A 17,950-nucleotide genomic window follows, 5' to 3' on the forward strand; every position below is an offset into this window, starting at 1 on the left:
AGTCTGTTTAAGTATGCTGAACCCATTCTGTGTGTCCATACCTTTGGCTTGCTACTCATTTTGGAGTTCTGCTGCCTGCCCTGTCCTTCATTTTGTGACTACATCTCTGTTCACACCATCAGGTACCATGTCTAGGTCTCTCATTAGCTGCCACATTTATGGGACCACCTCAAGAGCACCAGCCTGGGGATCCTCCAGAGAAATCCACATCCCCGTTGCTGCTGTTACCAGGTGAAGAACAAGGTGTCTCAGGTGTTGCCTCTGGATTTGGCCCCAAGTCAAACCGCTGTGCCCCACAGTGAAGGTACAACAACTGATCCTGACAAAACCTTTAATACATTTGGTTCTTGTATGTTAGATAGAACCTATAGCCTCTGTTAGAGTGATAATCCCATGACTGCTAGAGTACAGTGAATTCCTGTTTTCCTCGATACGGTACCAGGAGAAAGGCCTGCCTCATAATATAACATGGCCAGTATTGGCAGTATGTATTTTAAGGTATGTACAAATGTGTTGGAGTGTAATTTTTCCTCCATCTTGTAAATGTGTGTAGGCTTGAGGGAGTAGAAATAGATGAACTTCCCTCATTCTCACCCACGTCACCACACCAAGTGCTGGGAAAGTGTAGTACATGACAATCCTGAAGCGGGCCAAGAACAAATATTTCAAAAACAACCTAAACCATAATTGTTTCTATAGGAGCAATCTTCTGAAAATGTTATAGTAGTCAGCTATAGAATTGTTTATTTTCTAATCATGTCTCTAATGTAAGAAATAATTGAATCTATATAATATAGTTGACCAGTAAAATAAATCTTTTATGGAGCTCAAATGATATTGATAAATATAATATCTGCATCTGCCCCTTGTACGTTTAAGGGCGGGTTGCACCTGCGATCAGCTGTTGAACTTGGTTTAAGGAATAAGTATTGCACCAACATTTTTTGATCCAAGATTAGCCAAACCAAGTTCACGTGATCTGAGATCAAAGCTTCTACCTGTACGAAATGTATCAAGCCTGTTGATTGGTTAAAGCAGTCAGGTGATCGTTCCAGCATGCAAAGTGATCTTCCCAGCATTCATAGCAATAGTAAAAACATGGCTGCCACCAGCAGCCTAGTTCACCATCTTGGATTTTGGCAGTTGAACTTAGATCAACTAGTTTGATCTGCCAAAATTGGGGATTGAATTGATCTGAGATTTAAACCCAGATCTTTGGCTACACAACATTGGTGCAATGTTTTCCTACTTGATCTGGACCTAAAAAATACAAAATACTAGATTGATGGTTTCTTCAGAAATCTCTACAGAAATTATTATGGTTATCATTTTAGGTGAAGCTCTTCTCATCATGGAGTCCAAGAACCAAACCATCTTCACAGAAGTTTTTCTACTTGGATTTACCACGAACATGAAGATAAATGTTGGGCTTTTTTTCTTATTTTTAACCATCTACATTGTAACCACTGTTGGAAACAGCCTTTTAATCCTTATGGTCATCATGAACCCCAAGTTGCACAAACCCATGTACTTTTTTCTTTGCATATTATCCATTCTTGACTTGTGCTATTCCTCTACTGTTTTGCCTAAATTATTAACAGACCTCCTCTCTACTAAGAGGACAATCTCTTCTATTGCGTGTACCTTTCAAATTTTTGTCATTCTCCTTGTAGAAGGATGCGAGTGTCAGCTCCTTGCCGTGATGGCTTATGACCGATACATTGCCATATGCAGACCTCTCCACTATTCTACTTTCATGCGTTGGAGCATGTGTTATAGACTAGTTTCATTAGTATTCATCTGCAGCTTTATGCTTTGTATCTTTCCATCAATATTCACTCCACTTACCATATGCTACAACCGGATTAACCATTTCATGTGTGAGATGTTGGCTATCATTAAACTAGCGTGTGGGGACATTTCTTCCAGTGAACTTCAGATATTTTCAATCAGTTTTATTACACTACTTATTCCTCTTATGCTCATTTTGCTGTCATATGCTTCTATTATATCTTCTGTACTAAAGATTCGCTCTGCAGGAAGGTCTAAGGCTTTTTCCACCTGTACATCCCATCTAGCGGTGGTCGCTTTGTACTTTGGGACAGTCATGTTGATGTATTTTGGCCCCTCCTCCATGTACTCCACCGATCAGGAGAAATACAGCTCCATATTTTATGTTATTGTGTCTCCAATGTTGAATCCTCTCATCTACAGTCTCAATAACAGGGAGGTTAAAGAAGCATTCAAAATGTTCTTAAAAAACATCACACAGAGGTGCTCAGTCTAGGAACGAGACCTTCTGAGAAATCTAGAAATGTGGGCCAGTAGCCTTGCTTCCGGAGCAAACAGACAAGATCTATTACCCACTCAAGTTTTGCTTTTTTATGACCATGGTCAAGATTGGGAACAGATAATTCAGGCACCTGTGAAGCTCCACTAAACTAAAAAGGTCACAGGAGATCAATAAAAGCCTAAAGAAGTAGTCTTCCATGACAGTCTGAGGTGCGTCCGCCAAATACTGCTTTTTCAGATGTCCCAGTGCACTCATAATAAAGAGAGCATGCTAACTACTTAATGCATTTTCTCCACAACTTATCTTGTGTAGATGTGTGTTCCTTAGCTTTTTTCTTAGGGGAATATGTTGAGATATGTGTGTCATGAGAAAACCAACTCTTCAAAACTAAAACAATTTCACAAAACTGTTAGAATATCTTTATCATGTATGTATCCATTGTGGCCATCCAGTGGTTGTGATGTTCCACTAGCATATAGCCTGTCTAGATCTCTGCTAGAAAGTCAATCTATTATATTGAATGAGTTTCATGAAAAATTGTAGTCAGATTCGAGCTAAGGTAAGGATTAGAGATGAGCGAGCACACTCGTCCGAGCTTGATGCTCGTTCGAGCATTAGGGTACTCGAGATGCTCGTTACTCGAGTCGAACACCACGCGGTACTCGAGTCAATTTCATTTCCTTCCCCGCATGTTTAGCGCCATTTTCTAGCCAATAGACATGCAGGGAAGTCATTACCACTTCCTCCTGTGATGTGCCAGCCCTATCCCACCACCCAGCAGTGAGTGGCTGGCGAGATCAAGTGACCGCCGAGTACTTAAAGCGGTCCCGCCCGCGGCTCACCTCAAACACACACTGGCAGAGTATAGGGAAAGTGCTGCTGCTGATATAGGGAAAGTGTTAGCGTCTTCAAGAACCCCAACGGTCCTTCTTAGGGCTACATCTGACCGTGTGCATTACTGTTGTGGCTGGCTGGGAGCAGTTTTGCACTATTTTTTTTTTTTTTTTCATCTTGGGCTGTGCAGGCCATTTCATCTATAGCTTTCTCAGTCTGCAGTCTATTATACAGAGTATAGGGAAAGTGTTGCTGAGATAGGGAAAGTGTTAGTGTAGGATCCTGTCTTAGGGCTACATCTGACTGTGTGCATTTTACTTGGTGCCTGCTGGGAGTAGTAGTGCTTCCATTTTTGTATTATGCAGCTAGGCCTGTTTGTACCCTTTTGTAATATTTTTTTCAGGCTGCAGTGCCGTACAATACCGCTCTCACCAGGAAAGTGCACGCAAATAATTCTTAGCCTGCTGCGAACGACTCCGTTTATACCATTCTGTGTCTGCAGTGAATTAGACACAGAGCGTTGGGCCACAGCCACTTTTGTACGGGAATTTCTATACACTATACAGTCCGTATCCTCCGTGCAAAAACCCCAAAGCTCCTTCGTTGGGCTAACTCTGACCGTGTGCATTTTACTTGGGGCCTGCTGGGAGTAGTAGTGCTTCCGTTTTTGTATTATGCAGCTAGCCCTGTTTGCAGCCTTCTTTAAAATTTCTTTCTGGCTGGAGTGTGCAGTAACATACCGCTCTCACTGTGAAAGTGCACACAAATAATTCCTAGCCTGCTGCGAACTACCTCATTTATACCGTTCTCTGTCTGCAGTGAATCAGACACAAAGTGTTGGGGCCACAGCCACTTCTAGAGGGAAAGTTATATACACTATACAGTCCGTATCCTCCGTGCAAAAACCGCAAAGCTCCTTCGTTGGGCTACATCTCACCGTGTGCATTTTACTTGGGGCCTGCTGGGGGTTGTAGTGCTTCCATTTTTGTAATATGCAGCTAGGCCTGTTTGCAGCCTTTCAGTAAAATTTTTATTCAGACTGCAGTGCCGTACAATACCGCTCTCACTGTGAAAGTGCACGCAAATAATTCCTAGCCTGCTGCAAACTACCTCATTTATACCGTTCTCTGTCTGCAGTGAATTAGACAGCGGTCTCACCACTAAACAGAACTGTAATATCACCGGGGCCACTGCAAAGTATTTCAGCTCAGCCGCTGTGCAGAGCTTCTCACAATACCATTTCCGTTGGTGGGGTTGAGATCGCCGCAGTTACCAGCTCTATCCACTGGCTTTAGAGTCTTCTCCCACTCCACACAGCCTCTATGATCTACAAGTCTCTGCTGGCAGTAAATTACCCCTAGGTATCAGCGCAAGACAGCGGGTTACTTTATTCAAGTCACAGCATAGAGCCTCCGCTATCTACAAGCTTCTGTGTGCGGTGAATTAAGGCCCAGTTGTCAGTGCTGTACAGTGGGGTAATTTATTTGGACCCTGCTCTATTCTTAATCCGCCATGATGATAGGGGTAAGGGTCGAGCACGTGGACGTGGAAGCGGACGTCCAAGTGAGGGTGTGGGCACAGGCCGAGTTCCTGGTCCAGGTGAATCACAGCCGGCTGCTGCGGATTAGGAGAGAGGCAAGTTTCTGGGGTCCCCAGCTTAATATCACAATTTATGGGTCCGTGTGGTAGACCTTTATTGCAAACAGAGCAGTGTGAGTAGGTCCTGTCGTGGATGCTAGAAAATGCATCCAGCAATGCATCGACCACCCAGTCTTCTACGCCATCCACTACTCCCGAATTAGGGATTGCAACTCTGAATCCTCTGGCTGCTGCTCCTCCTTCCTCCCAGCCTCCTCACTCCATGAAAATGACATATTCTGATGAGCAGGCAGACTCCCTGGAACTGTTCTCGGGTCCCTGCCATGAGTGGGGAAAACTGGTTCCTCTCTCACCTGAAGAGTTTGTCGTGACCGATGCCCAACCTTTGGAAAGTTCCCAGAGTCCGGGTGATGAGGCTGTGGACTTCCGGGAACTGTCTCAAGAGCTTTCAGTGGGTGAGGAGGATGATGATCATGATGAGACACAGTTGTCTGTCAGTGAGGTAGTAGTAAGGGCAGTAAGTCAGAGGGAGGAGCGCACAGAGGATTGGGAGGAAGAGCAGCTGGACGATGAGGTGACTGACCCCACCTGGTTTGCTAAGCCTACTGAGGACAGGGCTTCAGAGGGGGAGGCAAGTGCAGCAGCAGGACAGGTTGGAAGAGGCAGTGGAGTGGCCAGGGGTAGAGGCAGGGCCAGAGCGTAGAACCCTCAACTGTTTCCCAAAGCAATACTCGCGCCAAGCCTCCGTGCAGAGGGCTAGGGCTTCAAAGGTGTGGATGTTTTTCAGTGAGAGCGCGGATGACCGACGAACAGTGGTGTGCAACCTGTGTCACACCAAGATCAGCCGGAGAGCCAGTACTACCAGCCTCACCACCACCAGCATGCGCAGGCATATGATGGCCAAGCACCCCACAAGGTGGGACGAAGGCCGTTCACCGCCTCCGGGTCACACCACTGCCTCTTCCCCTGTGCCCCAACCTGTCACACAGATCCAATCCACTCTCAGGACACAGGCACGAGCGCCTCCCAGCCTGCACCCACACCCTCACCTCCACTGTCCTCCACCCCATCCAGCAATGTCTATCAGCACAGCGTTCAGCTGCCGCTAACACAAGCGTTGGAGCGAAATACGCCGCCACGCATAAGCTTTAAACGTGCACATTGCCAAATTAATCAGCCTGGAGATGCTGCCGTACAGGCTTATGGAAATGGAGGCTTTCAAAAACATGATGGCTGCGGCGGTCCCGCGCAAATTGGTCCCCAGTCGCCACTATTTTTCCTGGTGTGCCATCCCAGCCCTACACCAGCACGTCTCCCGCAACATTATATGTGCGTTAACCAATGCGGTTACTGGGAAGGTCCACTTAACCATGGACACATGGACAAGTACTGGCGGGCAGGGCCACTATATCTTCCTGACGGCACATTGGGTGAATTTGGTGGAGGCTGGGACCCAGTCAGAGCCTGTGACTGCTCACATCCTACTCACACCCAGAATAGCGGGTCCTACCTCAGTGCTGGTATTTGCATCGGTTTATGCCACCTCCTCTAAACCCTCCCCCTCCTCCTCCTCCTACGCAACCTCTACCTCTCAATTAAGCAGTCGGTATTGCGCGGCGCGGCAGCACAGCGGTGGGCAAGCGTCAGCAGGCCGTGCTGAAACTAATCAGCTTAGGTGACAAGAGGTACACCGCCCCCGAACTGTTGCAGGGTCTGATAGAGCAGACCGACCTCTGGCTTTCGCTGCTGAGCCTCCAACTGGGCATGGTCGTGTGTGACAATGGCTGTAACCTGCTGGTGGCTCTGCAGCTCGGCAGCCTCACGCACGTGCCATGCCTGGGCCATGTCTTCAATCTGGTGGTTCAGCGGTTTCTGAAAAACTACCCTCACTTGTCTGACCTGCTCGGCAAAGTGCGCCACGTCTGCGCACATTTCCGCAAGTCCACCACGGATGCTGTCACTCTGAGGACCATGCAACATCGGTTTAATCTGCCAGAGCACTGACTGCTGTGCGACATGTTGGCCAGGCGGTATAAGCAGCATAGAGCAATAGTTGAATACCAACTCCAACATGGGCGGCGTAGTGGTAGTCAGCCTCCCCAATTCTTTACCGAGGACTGGGCCTGGATGGCAGATATCTGCCAGGTCCTCGGAAACTTTGAGGAGTCTACCCAGATGGTGAGCGGTGATGCTGCAATCATTAGCGTTACCATCCCGCTGCTATGCCTGCTGAGAAGTTCGCTGCAAAGCATAAAGGCTGACGCTTTGCGGTTGGAACAGGAAACGGGGGATTACACTATGTCGCCTTATAGCCAGACCACCCTCATGTCTATATCTCAGCGCGTTTTGGAGGAAGTGGAGGAGGGGATGGAGCAGGAAGAGGAGGTGCAAGAGACAGCTGGGCACACTGCAGAGGGTACCCATGCTGCTTGCCTCTCATCTGTACAGTGTGTATGGGCTGTGGAGGATCCTTAAAGTCATCTTTCTAGTGAGGACAGTCATGTCTTGCGTACTGGTACCCTGGCACACATGGCTGACTTCATGTTAGGCTTCCTTTCTCGTGACCCTCGCGTTAGACGCATCCTGGCCAACATGGATTACAGGGTGTACACCCTTCTCGACCCACGGTATAAGGAGAACCTTTCCACTCTCATTCCCAAAGAGGAAAGGGGTACGAGAGTTATGCAATGCCACAGGGCCCTGGTGGAAAAAGTGATGCTAAAGTTCCCATCTGACAGCGCTAGCGGCAGAAGGCGCAGTTCCGAGGGCCAAGTAGAAGGGGAGGCGCGGAGATCAGGCAGCAGGTCCAGTGCAGGCTGGGGAACACTTTTCAAGGCCTTTGCCAGCTTTATGGCTCCCCAGCAAGACTGTGTCACCACTCCCCAGTCAAGGCTAAGTCGGAGGGAGCACTGTAAAAAGATGGTGAGGGAGTACGTAGCCGATTGTACCACCGTCCTCCGTGATGCCTCTGCTCCATACAACTATTGGGTGTCAAAGCTGGCCACATGGCAAGAACTTGCGCTGTATGCCCTGGAGCTGCTGTCTCTCCCTGCTGCTAGCATCTTGTCAGAGAGGGTGTTTAGTGCAGCTGGGGAATAATCATGGATAAGGGTACCCGCCTGTCAACTGCCAGTGCCGACAGGCTAACACTCATAAAAATGAACAAAGGCTGGATTTCCCCAGACTTCTCTTCTCCACCGGCGGAAAGATTCTTTTTGCTGCAACCGGAGAAAAAAGCATTCTCTATCACCGGAAAAAAAAGGGGGAATTAGCTTTGTCAATCACTCTCGGATATTATCACTCCTCCTCCTCCTGAAACATCATGTCATCACGCTGAACTGCCAATTTTTCTGCAGCCCAAAAGGCTCTGCTTACAATTTTCTTTTACAATTTTTCAAAGTTTTAAAAGTATTGATACTTTAACAGAAACCAATTTTTTTGCACAGGGCTGCCTCCGGCCTCTGTTACAATTTAAGCAACGGTGAGCTATAGCTTTAAAAAATATTCATGTGTTTCACCTGCCCTCTCGGTTGAGCAATTTTTCAGGCGTACACTTGTACTCTTGGTACATTAATTTTTCTTGCCCTCGCCTATACTGTTATCTAACTAATTTTTCCGGCCTTCGCCTACATTCTTGGTACACCAATGTTTCAGGGGTTCGCCTACACTCTTGCTACTGAAATGTTACAGGGGTCTGCCTATACTTCTGCTACAGAAATGTTACTGGGGTCTGCCTATACCTCTGCTACAGAAATGTTACAAGGGTCTGCCTCTACTTTTACTACAGAAATGTTAATGGGGTCCACCTCTACTTATGCTACAGAAATGTTACTGGGGTCCGCCTCTACTTCTGCTACAGAAATGTTACTGGGGTCCGCCTATACTTCTGCTACAGAAATGTTACTGGGGTCTGCCTATACTTCTGCTACAGTAATGTTACTGTGGTCAGCCTATACCTTTGCTACAGAAATGTTACTGGGGTCTGCCTATACTTCTGCTACAGAAATGTTACTGGGGTCCGTCTATACTTTTACTACAGAAATGTTACTGGGGTCTGCCGATACTTCTGCTACAGAAATGTTACTGGGGTCTGCATATACTTCTGCTACAAAAATGTTACTGGGGTCCGTCTATACTTTTACTACAGAAATGTTACTGGGGTCTGCCGATACTTCTGCTACAGAAATGTTACTGGAGTCTGCCTATACTTCTGCTACAGTAATGTTACTGGTGTCTGCCTATACTTCTGCTACAGAAATGTTACTGGGGTCCGCCTATACTTCTGCTACAGAAATGTTACTGGGGTCTGCCTATACTTCTGCTACAGAAACGTTACAGGGGTCATCCTATACTTTTACTACAGAAATGTTATTGGGGTCCACCTCTACTTTTACTAGAGAAATTTTACTGGGGTCTGCCTATACCTTTGCTACAGAAATGTTACTGGGGTCTGCGTATACGTCTGCTACAGAAATGTTACTGTGGTCTGCCTGTACCTTTGCTACAGAAATATTACTGGGGTCTGCATATACTTTTGCTACAGAAATGTTACAGGGGTCTGCCTATACTTCTGCTACAGAAATGTTACTGGGGTCTGCATATACTTCTGCTACAAAAATGTTACTGGGGTCCACCTATACTTTTGCTACAGAAATGTTACTGGGGTCCGCCTATACTTCTGCTACAGAAATGTTACTGGGGTCTGCCTCTACTTTTACTACAGAAATGTTACTGGGGTCTGCCTATACTTCTGCTACAGAAATGTTACTGTGGTCTGCCTATACTTCTGCTACAGAAATGTTACTGGGGTCTGCCTATACTTTTGCTACAGAAATGTTACTGGGGTCTGCCTATACTTCTGCTACAGAAATGTTACTGGGGTCTGCCTATACTACTGCTACAGAAATGTTACTGGGGTCTGCCTATACTTCTGCTACAGAAATGTTACTGGGGTCTGCCTATACTTCTGCTACAGAAATGTTACAGGGGTCTGCCTATACTTTTACAGCAGATATGTTACTGGGGTCTGCCTCTACTTTTACTACAGAAATGTTACTGGGGTCTGCCTATACTTCTGCTACAGAAATGTTACTGTGGTCTGCCTATATCTTTGCTACAGAAATGTTACTGGGGTCCGTCTATACTTTTACTACAGAAATGTTACTGGGGTCTGCCTATACTTCTGCTACAGAAATGTTACTGGGGTCCGCCTATACTTTTACTACAGAAATATTACTGGGGTATGCCTATACTTCTGCTACAGAAATGGTACAGGGTCTGCCTATACTTCTGCTACAGAAATGTTACTGGGGTCCGCCTATACTTTTGCTACAGAAATGTTACTGGGGTCTGCCTGTACTTCTGCTACAGAAATGTTACAGGGGTCCACCTATACTTTTGCTACAGAAATGTTACTGGGGTCCGCCTATACTTTTACTACAGAAATATTACTGGGGTCTGCCTATACTTCTGCTACAGAAATGGTACAGGGTCTGCCTATACTTCTGCTACAGAAATGTTACTGGGGTCCGCCTATACTGTTGCTACAGAAATATTACTGGGGTATGCCTATACTTCTGCTACAGAAATGGTACAGGATCTGCCTATACTTTTACTACAGAAATGTTACTGGGGTCTGCCTTTACTTTTACTACAGAAATGTTACTGGTGTCCACCTCTACTTTTACTACAGAAATGTTACTGGGGTCTGCCTATACTCCTGCTACAGAAATGTTACAGTGGTCTGTTTATACCTTTGCTACAGGAATATTACAGGGGTCTGTCAATACTATGGGTGCAGTAAGTCTTCCCATCGTGGTGTTTTACCTATCTGGCACAAATACACTGATTGACTAGGGTAGAAATGTGGGCCGAGGCCAAGGTCCTTGCCGGGGTGAAACTCTCCCATGGTTGGGCACTTTGATTTCTTATTGTGTAATACAATCTTTGTGCACTGACAGCATAGGCGAGTCCAAGGAACTCAAAGACTTCCCCTTGCAGTGTTGAGCTATCTGTGTGGGGACACATGGATTTCCCATTGCTATGTAATTCAGGGTATCTTGGGTCACAAAAGGTGTTTGCTGAGACTGAGCCTGACCCTGCGCCCGCTCACGTGCTTCCCACACAGACCACAGCGGGTCCTGGTCATGGTTTCTTGGCCTTGTAATGCCACCTCCTCCTCCTGCTTGGGGTCATGGGATCAGCACTGAGCAACATGTATTTTCTCTCGTGTTACCACAGTTATCTGAGACACTGGTTTGGGCCAAACAAGAGGAGCGTTACTGTATTAATAAGACGTTAATCTGTAAACACATATCTGTAAATGACTGCACTGTTTCTTCTGTTTCCTGGTCCATTTTCAACTTTGAATCCCAATATTACTCAATAATGAACCTAGGAGGAAGTGGATAACCCACTTTGGTGTTGAAGACAACCTAGTGGACTAAGATCAAGATCTAATGGTTCCCACTGGGAGGTTTTACTGGTAGACTTCAATCTACTGGCTGGTCACCGTTGCTGTACAGCACTACCACAGATGGTTCCCTTGCTGAAATAGATTTTTTGGCACTGTAGGTATGTTACACTCTGACTGTGCACTACAACGCTTTTCAATTGTATTGCTCCTCTCCCAGTTGTTTTTCATGTTTAGTTGCCTTACAACCTGGATTTTACACCATATGATTTACACAACATGCCTACCCCTTTGAAAGTGCAACAGTTTTTATGATGATACAAACAATAATAAAGGCCTAAGACAGAGAACTTTAATGTGCGTAAGTATGTCTACATAGCTTAGCACATGTAAAGACTGTTTTTTTTCTCATTTTTCCAGACAAAACCGATCTAACTTCTTAAAGTAAGATGGATTGTGTTAGCATACAGTAGTCTTCAAGTCGCACTACAGATTTACAGTTGTAGTCAGGTCTGGGCTTTGACTAGACCATTCCAAGTTTTCCCCCTTAAACCACTGGAGTACAGCTTTAGCAGTATCCTTTGGCCATTGTTGTGCTGTAGGGTGATGCAACGTCCCAGTCGGAAATCTCTGGCAGACTTGAGCAGGATTTCCTCCAGAATTGCCCTATATTTAATGCCAGACATCTTTTCTTCACCCCTTCAAGGTTTTCCATCCAAACAGCATGATGCTGCAACCACCGCTCTTAACTGTGGGAATTGTGTTCATGCAGTAATGTGAAGTGTTTGGTTTGTGCCATAAACAGTATTTTCCATGAAGGCCAAAAAGTTCAATTTTAATTTCATTTGACCAGAGTACCTTTTTTCTTGTGCTTTGGGAGTCGGCTATATGCTGATTATTGAATTGTTCTTTTTTATGATTTTCTTCAAGCAATGGCATTTGTTTGTTCACTCTTCCATAAAACCCCATTCTGTGGAGTGTGTGGCTTATACTTCCATCTCTTGTAAATCTTTGGAGCTCCATCAGAGTTTTCATGGGTGTTTTTGTTGTTCAGTGCCCAGTCTGAGAGTTTTAGTTAGCGGCCTGCTTTTGTCAGGTTTGTAGTTCAGGGTTAGCACATTTATTTATAACCTGAGCCTCATCTATACTTCACAACTTTGCCTCTGACCGGTTTGGAGAGCTCATTGGGCTTGCGTGTATTTACCCTCTGGATTTTCATAGATTTGATCTCTCTGTTACTCTCAAGGGTTTATAGTTTTGGGGGAAAAAACATGGAAAATGGTGGAAAATGGTATAAAACAATTAAATTAGTAGTACTTAACTATTAGATCCAGTAAAGGCCAGGTTCTTCCTTCTGGACTTTGCTTACCTGGGTGCATCACAGACATTAGGTTGACAATGTGTGAACATTCAAATTAAAAAAACTCAACAGAGATATGGTGAGGGAATGTATTTAAGTCTGAAGGTCCAGATGAATCTCATCCTAGGATACTGAAGGAAGCAGTGGAGGTATTTGCTGAACCACTCGCTCCTATTTTTGAACATTCATAGAGAACAGAAGTCCCAGATTGGAGAAGGGCAAACTTTGTCTCTATCTTCAAAATAGGGAAGTAGGTGGATTCAGGAAACTATCGGCCTGTGAGCCTGACTTCTATACTGGGAAAGATCTTTGAACAAATCATTAGAGAACATGTATGCAAGTACTTGGATGAAAATGGAGTAATTAACCAGAGCCAACATGGGTTGGTAGAAAGCAAGTCATGCCAGATGAATCTAATTTCCTTCTATGACAGAATCACCAACTGGGTTGATCAGTGAAATGATCAGGCTTGATCAGGGATATAGTATATCTTGACTTTAGTAAAGCATTTGACAAAGTATCTCATACCATACTTATTCGGATTGACAAGGCAACTGTTAGGTGGATTTATAACTGGCTGAGTGATCGTACTCAAAGAGTGGTTATAAATGGCTGAATGTGTGGAAGAATCTGTCAAATGGGGTACCACAAGGCTCTGTCTTAGGCCCAGTGTTGTTCAACATTTTTATAAATGATCTGGAAGAGGGAATTGATGGGAAACTGATCAAATTTGCTGACGACACTGTTATCGGACCACACCGGTACCGATCTGATGACCTCGTTGTCAGGTGCCAAACTAGTAGATATGGAAGCCCGTGATGAGAAGATTTGCTAGCAATTATCTATCAATAGCATGAAATCACTCCATGTTATGTCAAGACACTTCTCCATGAGAACTCAGTGAATTCTACTTTATTATTATGAACATTACCAACTCTTATACAGAAAGAAGAGGGCGTATCCAAATGTTGCTTGGTTCAAAGATTCGGGTTACGTAGTATACTGTTACAAAAGTGAAAATACTTATTAATCATAGGACTTATTGACATCTACCAAATAGTCTCAAAGCTCTTAAGGCCCGTCTCAGACATAGAAATTACCTAAGTCAGGATATTGCTGGTGCATTAGACAACATTTCTGTAATAGTTGTGTGTCTTGTCTGTTAACATAGCTTAGCCTTATTTAATTTGTCTGTTGACTTCTTATCTTACATTCCTAGTTACTGGCACTACAAAGCATAGGTTTTAGTCTTCTATTTAAGGGTCAGTAGTCCAATGCAAGGTAAGAAACATACACTTATTGCATTCTAAAACTTAACATTTTATATTCCATGACAACACAAAGCTAGGGGTGGGGGTGGGGGGGGGGTGGCCTGACTGCAGCCGGGACGGCAGCAAAACTTTGAGCTCCGCTCAGCAACTGCCTGAAAAGTGTTAATAAAGGTGTCCCAGAGGTTATAAAAAGCACTTACTGCAAGAAGAATCCCCAATGCTAAGAGCCATGACGAAGAGGAAGCCTCCCAAGCCTCAGCCGCATCGGGTGAAGGACTTCTTCTCGGCGCGGGGTGCCAACAGAGAGCATGCTGAGCAGTGCCGCGGGTCTCCCTCTCCTACAGCCTCGCAGGTCAGGAATCCGGAGCGTCCTGACTCCCCTCACCTCTCTGAGGGAGCCGCAAGCACCGGAGACGGCACAGAGGATCTACATAGCCGAACATCTCTCCAGGAGGGGGTAAGTCACTTCAGTGCAGAAGCGCACCCGAGCCCCGATGCTCCCAACAAAATGGAGCCGGCTCCTAAACAACCTCCCTCAGCCATTGCAACCCCCTCTGCAAGCCCAGCAAAACAAAGCTAGGAGGGATAGCTAACACTAGAGAAGAGAGAGAGAGGATTCAAAAAAATGTGGACAAGCTGCAGCAGTGGGCGGCGACTTACAGAATTATATTTAGCAGGGAGAAAGGCAAACTCCTACATCTGGGCAAAAAAAATGAAAAAAAGCACGAACAGAATGGGAGGAATTGGGCTAAGCAGCAGCACATGTGAAAAAGACTTGGGTATATTAATATATTATAGATTGAACATGAGTCAATAGTGTGATTGTTACATCTGTGCAGGCCAAGAGAGCAACAACCTACATGAATTCACTGATCCCATTGATTTCTGATTACTATTGATTTAATTTAAAATGTTTCAGCATTCTAGGTTTTGGAGGTTAATGTACAGTAAATAGTGAATCAGGATTATATTTGCAGCGTCACAGCAGCAGGACTTCTAAGTTTGACAGGAGTCCCTGAGTGCTGCGACAAAGTCTTCCACACATCCACCCTTTCTGTGATAAAGCAGGCCCGGTCTTGCGTCCACAACATAGCCTGGAAGTGGAGCCACAGCACATGTCTGTCATCAATGTGCCAGGCGCCGTTATCTTTTCATCCCTGGTTCTGGAAGGAGGACCCCATAACCCAGAGTATGTTAGAGAACAGTCAGCACCTCCATAATTTGGCAATTTAGAACACACACTGGGTGCAGCAGGCTTTCTGGGGCCAGAGGGCACTTACTTATAAAGCAGCATGGTAATTACTACACATAAAACCCCAATGCGGATTTATAAGTATGGGTGTTTAAAAAACTGGGGGAAATCAAAATACTAATGACCACCTGTCCGTGAGTGACTATGTGAGTTACATGTGATGATGTCACCATCATGTGATCAGTCAATGGGCCTCTGAGCTCCACCCCTGATCACATGACCATGACATCATCACAGATCCTTCATCTTTGAGCACTGAATGAAGGATTTCATATAATCAGGTAACTGAGCTCTGAGCTCCGCCCCTGATCAGATGATGGTGACATCATCACAGTTCCTTCATCCTTGTGTACTAAATGAGGGATTGCATGTGATCAGTCACCAAGGCTCCACACAGCTGCTGTTTGGCTCTGCTGGTTTAGCACCTGTTATGATGTCACTGTCATGTGATCAGGGGCAGAGCTTAGAGCCTCATTCTTTGACTCATCACATGAGGGTGACATCATCACAGGTCCTGTAAGCACACGGCTGTTGTCTAGCCTCTGCTGGTTAAGGAAATCTGATGACATCACTGTTATGTGACAAACGGTGGAGCTCAGAGCCACGGTGACTGAGCATATGACTGTGAAATCATCATAGGTCCTATAAGCACATGGCTGCTGTCTGGCTTTGCTGTTTTAGCAACTGTTACCAACTGCAATCCCTTTCACTATATTATATTAGTAAGTGGCACATTGGGCCACCAGAAACACTGGTACTATAATTTCTTAATAATTACTAGTTACCTACCTACTGAGGACACCTACTTAATGGGGGGAAAATTACCTACCTACTACGGGCATATAAGTAATGGGGGGGGCTACATACCCCCAATTACACAGTCAACTCCTACTATGCAGGCGATCAAGGGACACTCCGCGATCCTCTGCCGTGGCTGTGACAGCCCCAGTGTAGGATGCCTGCATCCCCGAAGTGAGGCAAGACTATTTTCACATGAAAACACTTTGCATCCCTGGGGCGAGGGTGATGTCAGGTCATGATTCATGGCCCAATATCGCCCTCACCCATATGAAATAAGCCTTAAGAAGTAGTTGGATTTATACAGTCTTACAATTACAATCAGCCCTTTGAAGGCAACCATAAATGTGATGTGGCCCTTGAGCAAAATAAGTTTAACACCCCTGATATAGATTGGTCACAACTGTAGTCTATCAGTGCACTGCTGGCCATGTAATTGGTCCGGCTGGCCATGCACTGACCAATCATGGGGCACCTAGAGGCAATTGGTATATATACTTAATTGACAATGGTGCTGTGACAGATATATGGAACTCCAACGACCTCCCCTTGTGTTGGTTGGTTTTATCTGGGTTAATTATTAGAGATGAGTGAGCACCAAAATGCTCGAGTGCTCGTTACTCGAGTCGAACTTTCAGTGATGCTCGAGAGTTCGTTTCGAGTAACGAACCCCATTGAAGTCAATGGGCGACTCGAGCATTTTTGTATATGACTGGTGCTCCGTTAAGGTTTTCATTTGTGAAAATCTTAGCAAATCACCAAAGTCATGTAAAAAACACAGAAATGGACAGGGCAGGCGAGGAGCAACATGCAGGGCTGCATTTCGGGCTCCGAGGTCTCACTATTAAGCCACAATAGTGGCAAGAGTGAGACACCCCCCCCCCACTGTCAGCATAACAATCGTTCTCCCCTGCCACAGCTGTAACAGCTGTGGCAGAAAAGAACGATGTTAGCCCATTGAATTCAATGGAGTCGGCAATACAGCCGGCTCCATTGAAAGCAATGGGCTGCCGGCGAGCGCGGGATGAATTTTCGGGAAGGGCTTAAAAATATAAGCCCTTACCTGAAAAAGAAAGATTTTAGTGTAAAAAAGAATAAAAATGCAGGCATTCCCCTCAATGGAGCCGCTGCTGCTGCCGGCGACTCCATTGAAGACAATGGTCCGCTGGCACACCTGAATTCTTTTTCAGGGAAGGGCTTTATATATAAAAGTGATTTAAAAAACAAAAAAAATAGATACTCACCTCCCTTCAGCTGCCGGGGCACAGCCGCATCTTCTCCCGCTGTCCCCTGCACTGTGGTGCTGAACTGCTGTCATTCAGCTGAGAGCTGCGCTGAGCCAATCAGAGGCAGCACTCACTCACCCATTCATGAATTCATGAATGGGTGTGAGTGAGATCTGCCTCTGATTGGTCAGGCTGTGACCAATCAGAGGGAGCTCATTCAGCAGGCGGGGATTTTAAATCCCCGGCTGCTGAATACTACAGAGAGCAGTTCAGGAGAACTGCCAGCTGGCCGCAGCTGAACTCCGTCTGCCGGGACCAGGTGAGTATATATATTTTTTTTATTTTTACACATTTCTGGATGAATTGCAGGGAAGGGCTTATATATTTAAGCCCTTCCCGAAAATTCATTGTGCGCTCGCCGGCAGCCCATTGCTTTCAATGGAGCCGGCTGTATTGCTGGCTCCATTGAATTCAATGGGCTAACATCGTTCTGCCGGGACAAGGTGAGTATATTTTTTTTTTTACTTTTTACACATTTTAGGATGATTTTCAGGTAAGGGCTTATATTTTTAAGCTCTTCCCGAAAATTCATCCCGCACTAGCCGGCAGCCCATTGCTTTCAATGGAGCCGGCTGTATTGCCGGCTCCATTGAATTCAATGGTCAGTGCTAGTTTAATTGAGACGAGCACCGCGCATCTCGAGCACCCTAATATTTGAACGAGCATCAAGCTCGGACGAGTATGCTCGCTCATCCCTATTAATTATGTTAATTTATGTAATTTGTTTGTAATAAAATGGCTGATGTGGCCAGATTATCCAAAACTAGAAGTATGTTGTCGTCTATTAGGATTTTTCATGTTATGCTCTGGTAATGGATAAAGCTATGGCAGGGAGTGACTCTATT

General features: G+C 45.4%; 1 protein-coding gene across 1 annotated transcript; it reads left to right on the forward strand.

Moving 5' to 3' along the window:
- The first annotated feature begins 282 nt into the window (after nucleotides 1–282).
- On the forward strand, nucleotides 283–2,287 carry LOC136597885 (olfactory receptor 2B6-like). Its single transcript, XM_066588728.1, has 2 exons — nucleotides 283–304; nucleotides 1,335–2,287. The coding sequence occupies exon 2, from the start codon at nucleotides 1,352–1,354 to the stop codon at nucleotides 2,285–2,287; it is 936 nt and encodes a 311-aa protein (XP_066444825.1). The 5' UTR covers nucleotides 283–304; nucleotides 1,335–1,351.
- The last annotated feature ends 15,663 nt before the right edge of the window (nucleotides 2,288–17,950 follow it).

The sequence above is a fragment of the Eleutherodactylus coqui genome, chromosome 1 (assembly GCF_035609145.1).
Source record: "Eleutherodactylus coqui strain aEleCoq1 chromosome 1, aEleCoq1.hap1, whole genome shotgun sequence".
Classification (NCBI taxonomy): Eukaryota; Metazoa; Chordata; class Amphibia; order Anura; family Eleutherodactylidae; genus Eleutherodactylus; species Eleutherodactylus coqui.

Excerpts from the sequence above, each read along its gene's own strand:
- LOC136597885 (XM_066588728.1), top strand. The coding sequence starts at position 1,352 with ATGGAGTCCAAGAACCAAACCATCTTCACAGAAGTTTTTCTACTTGGA.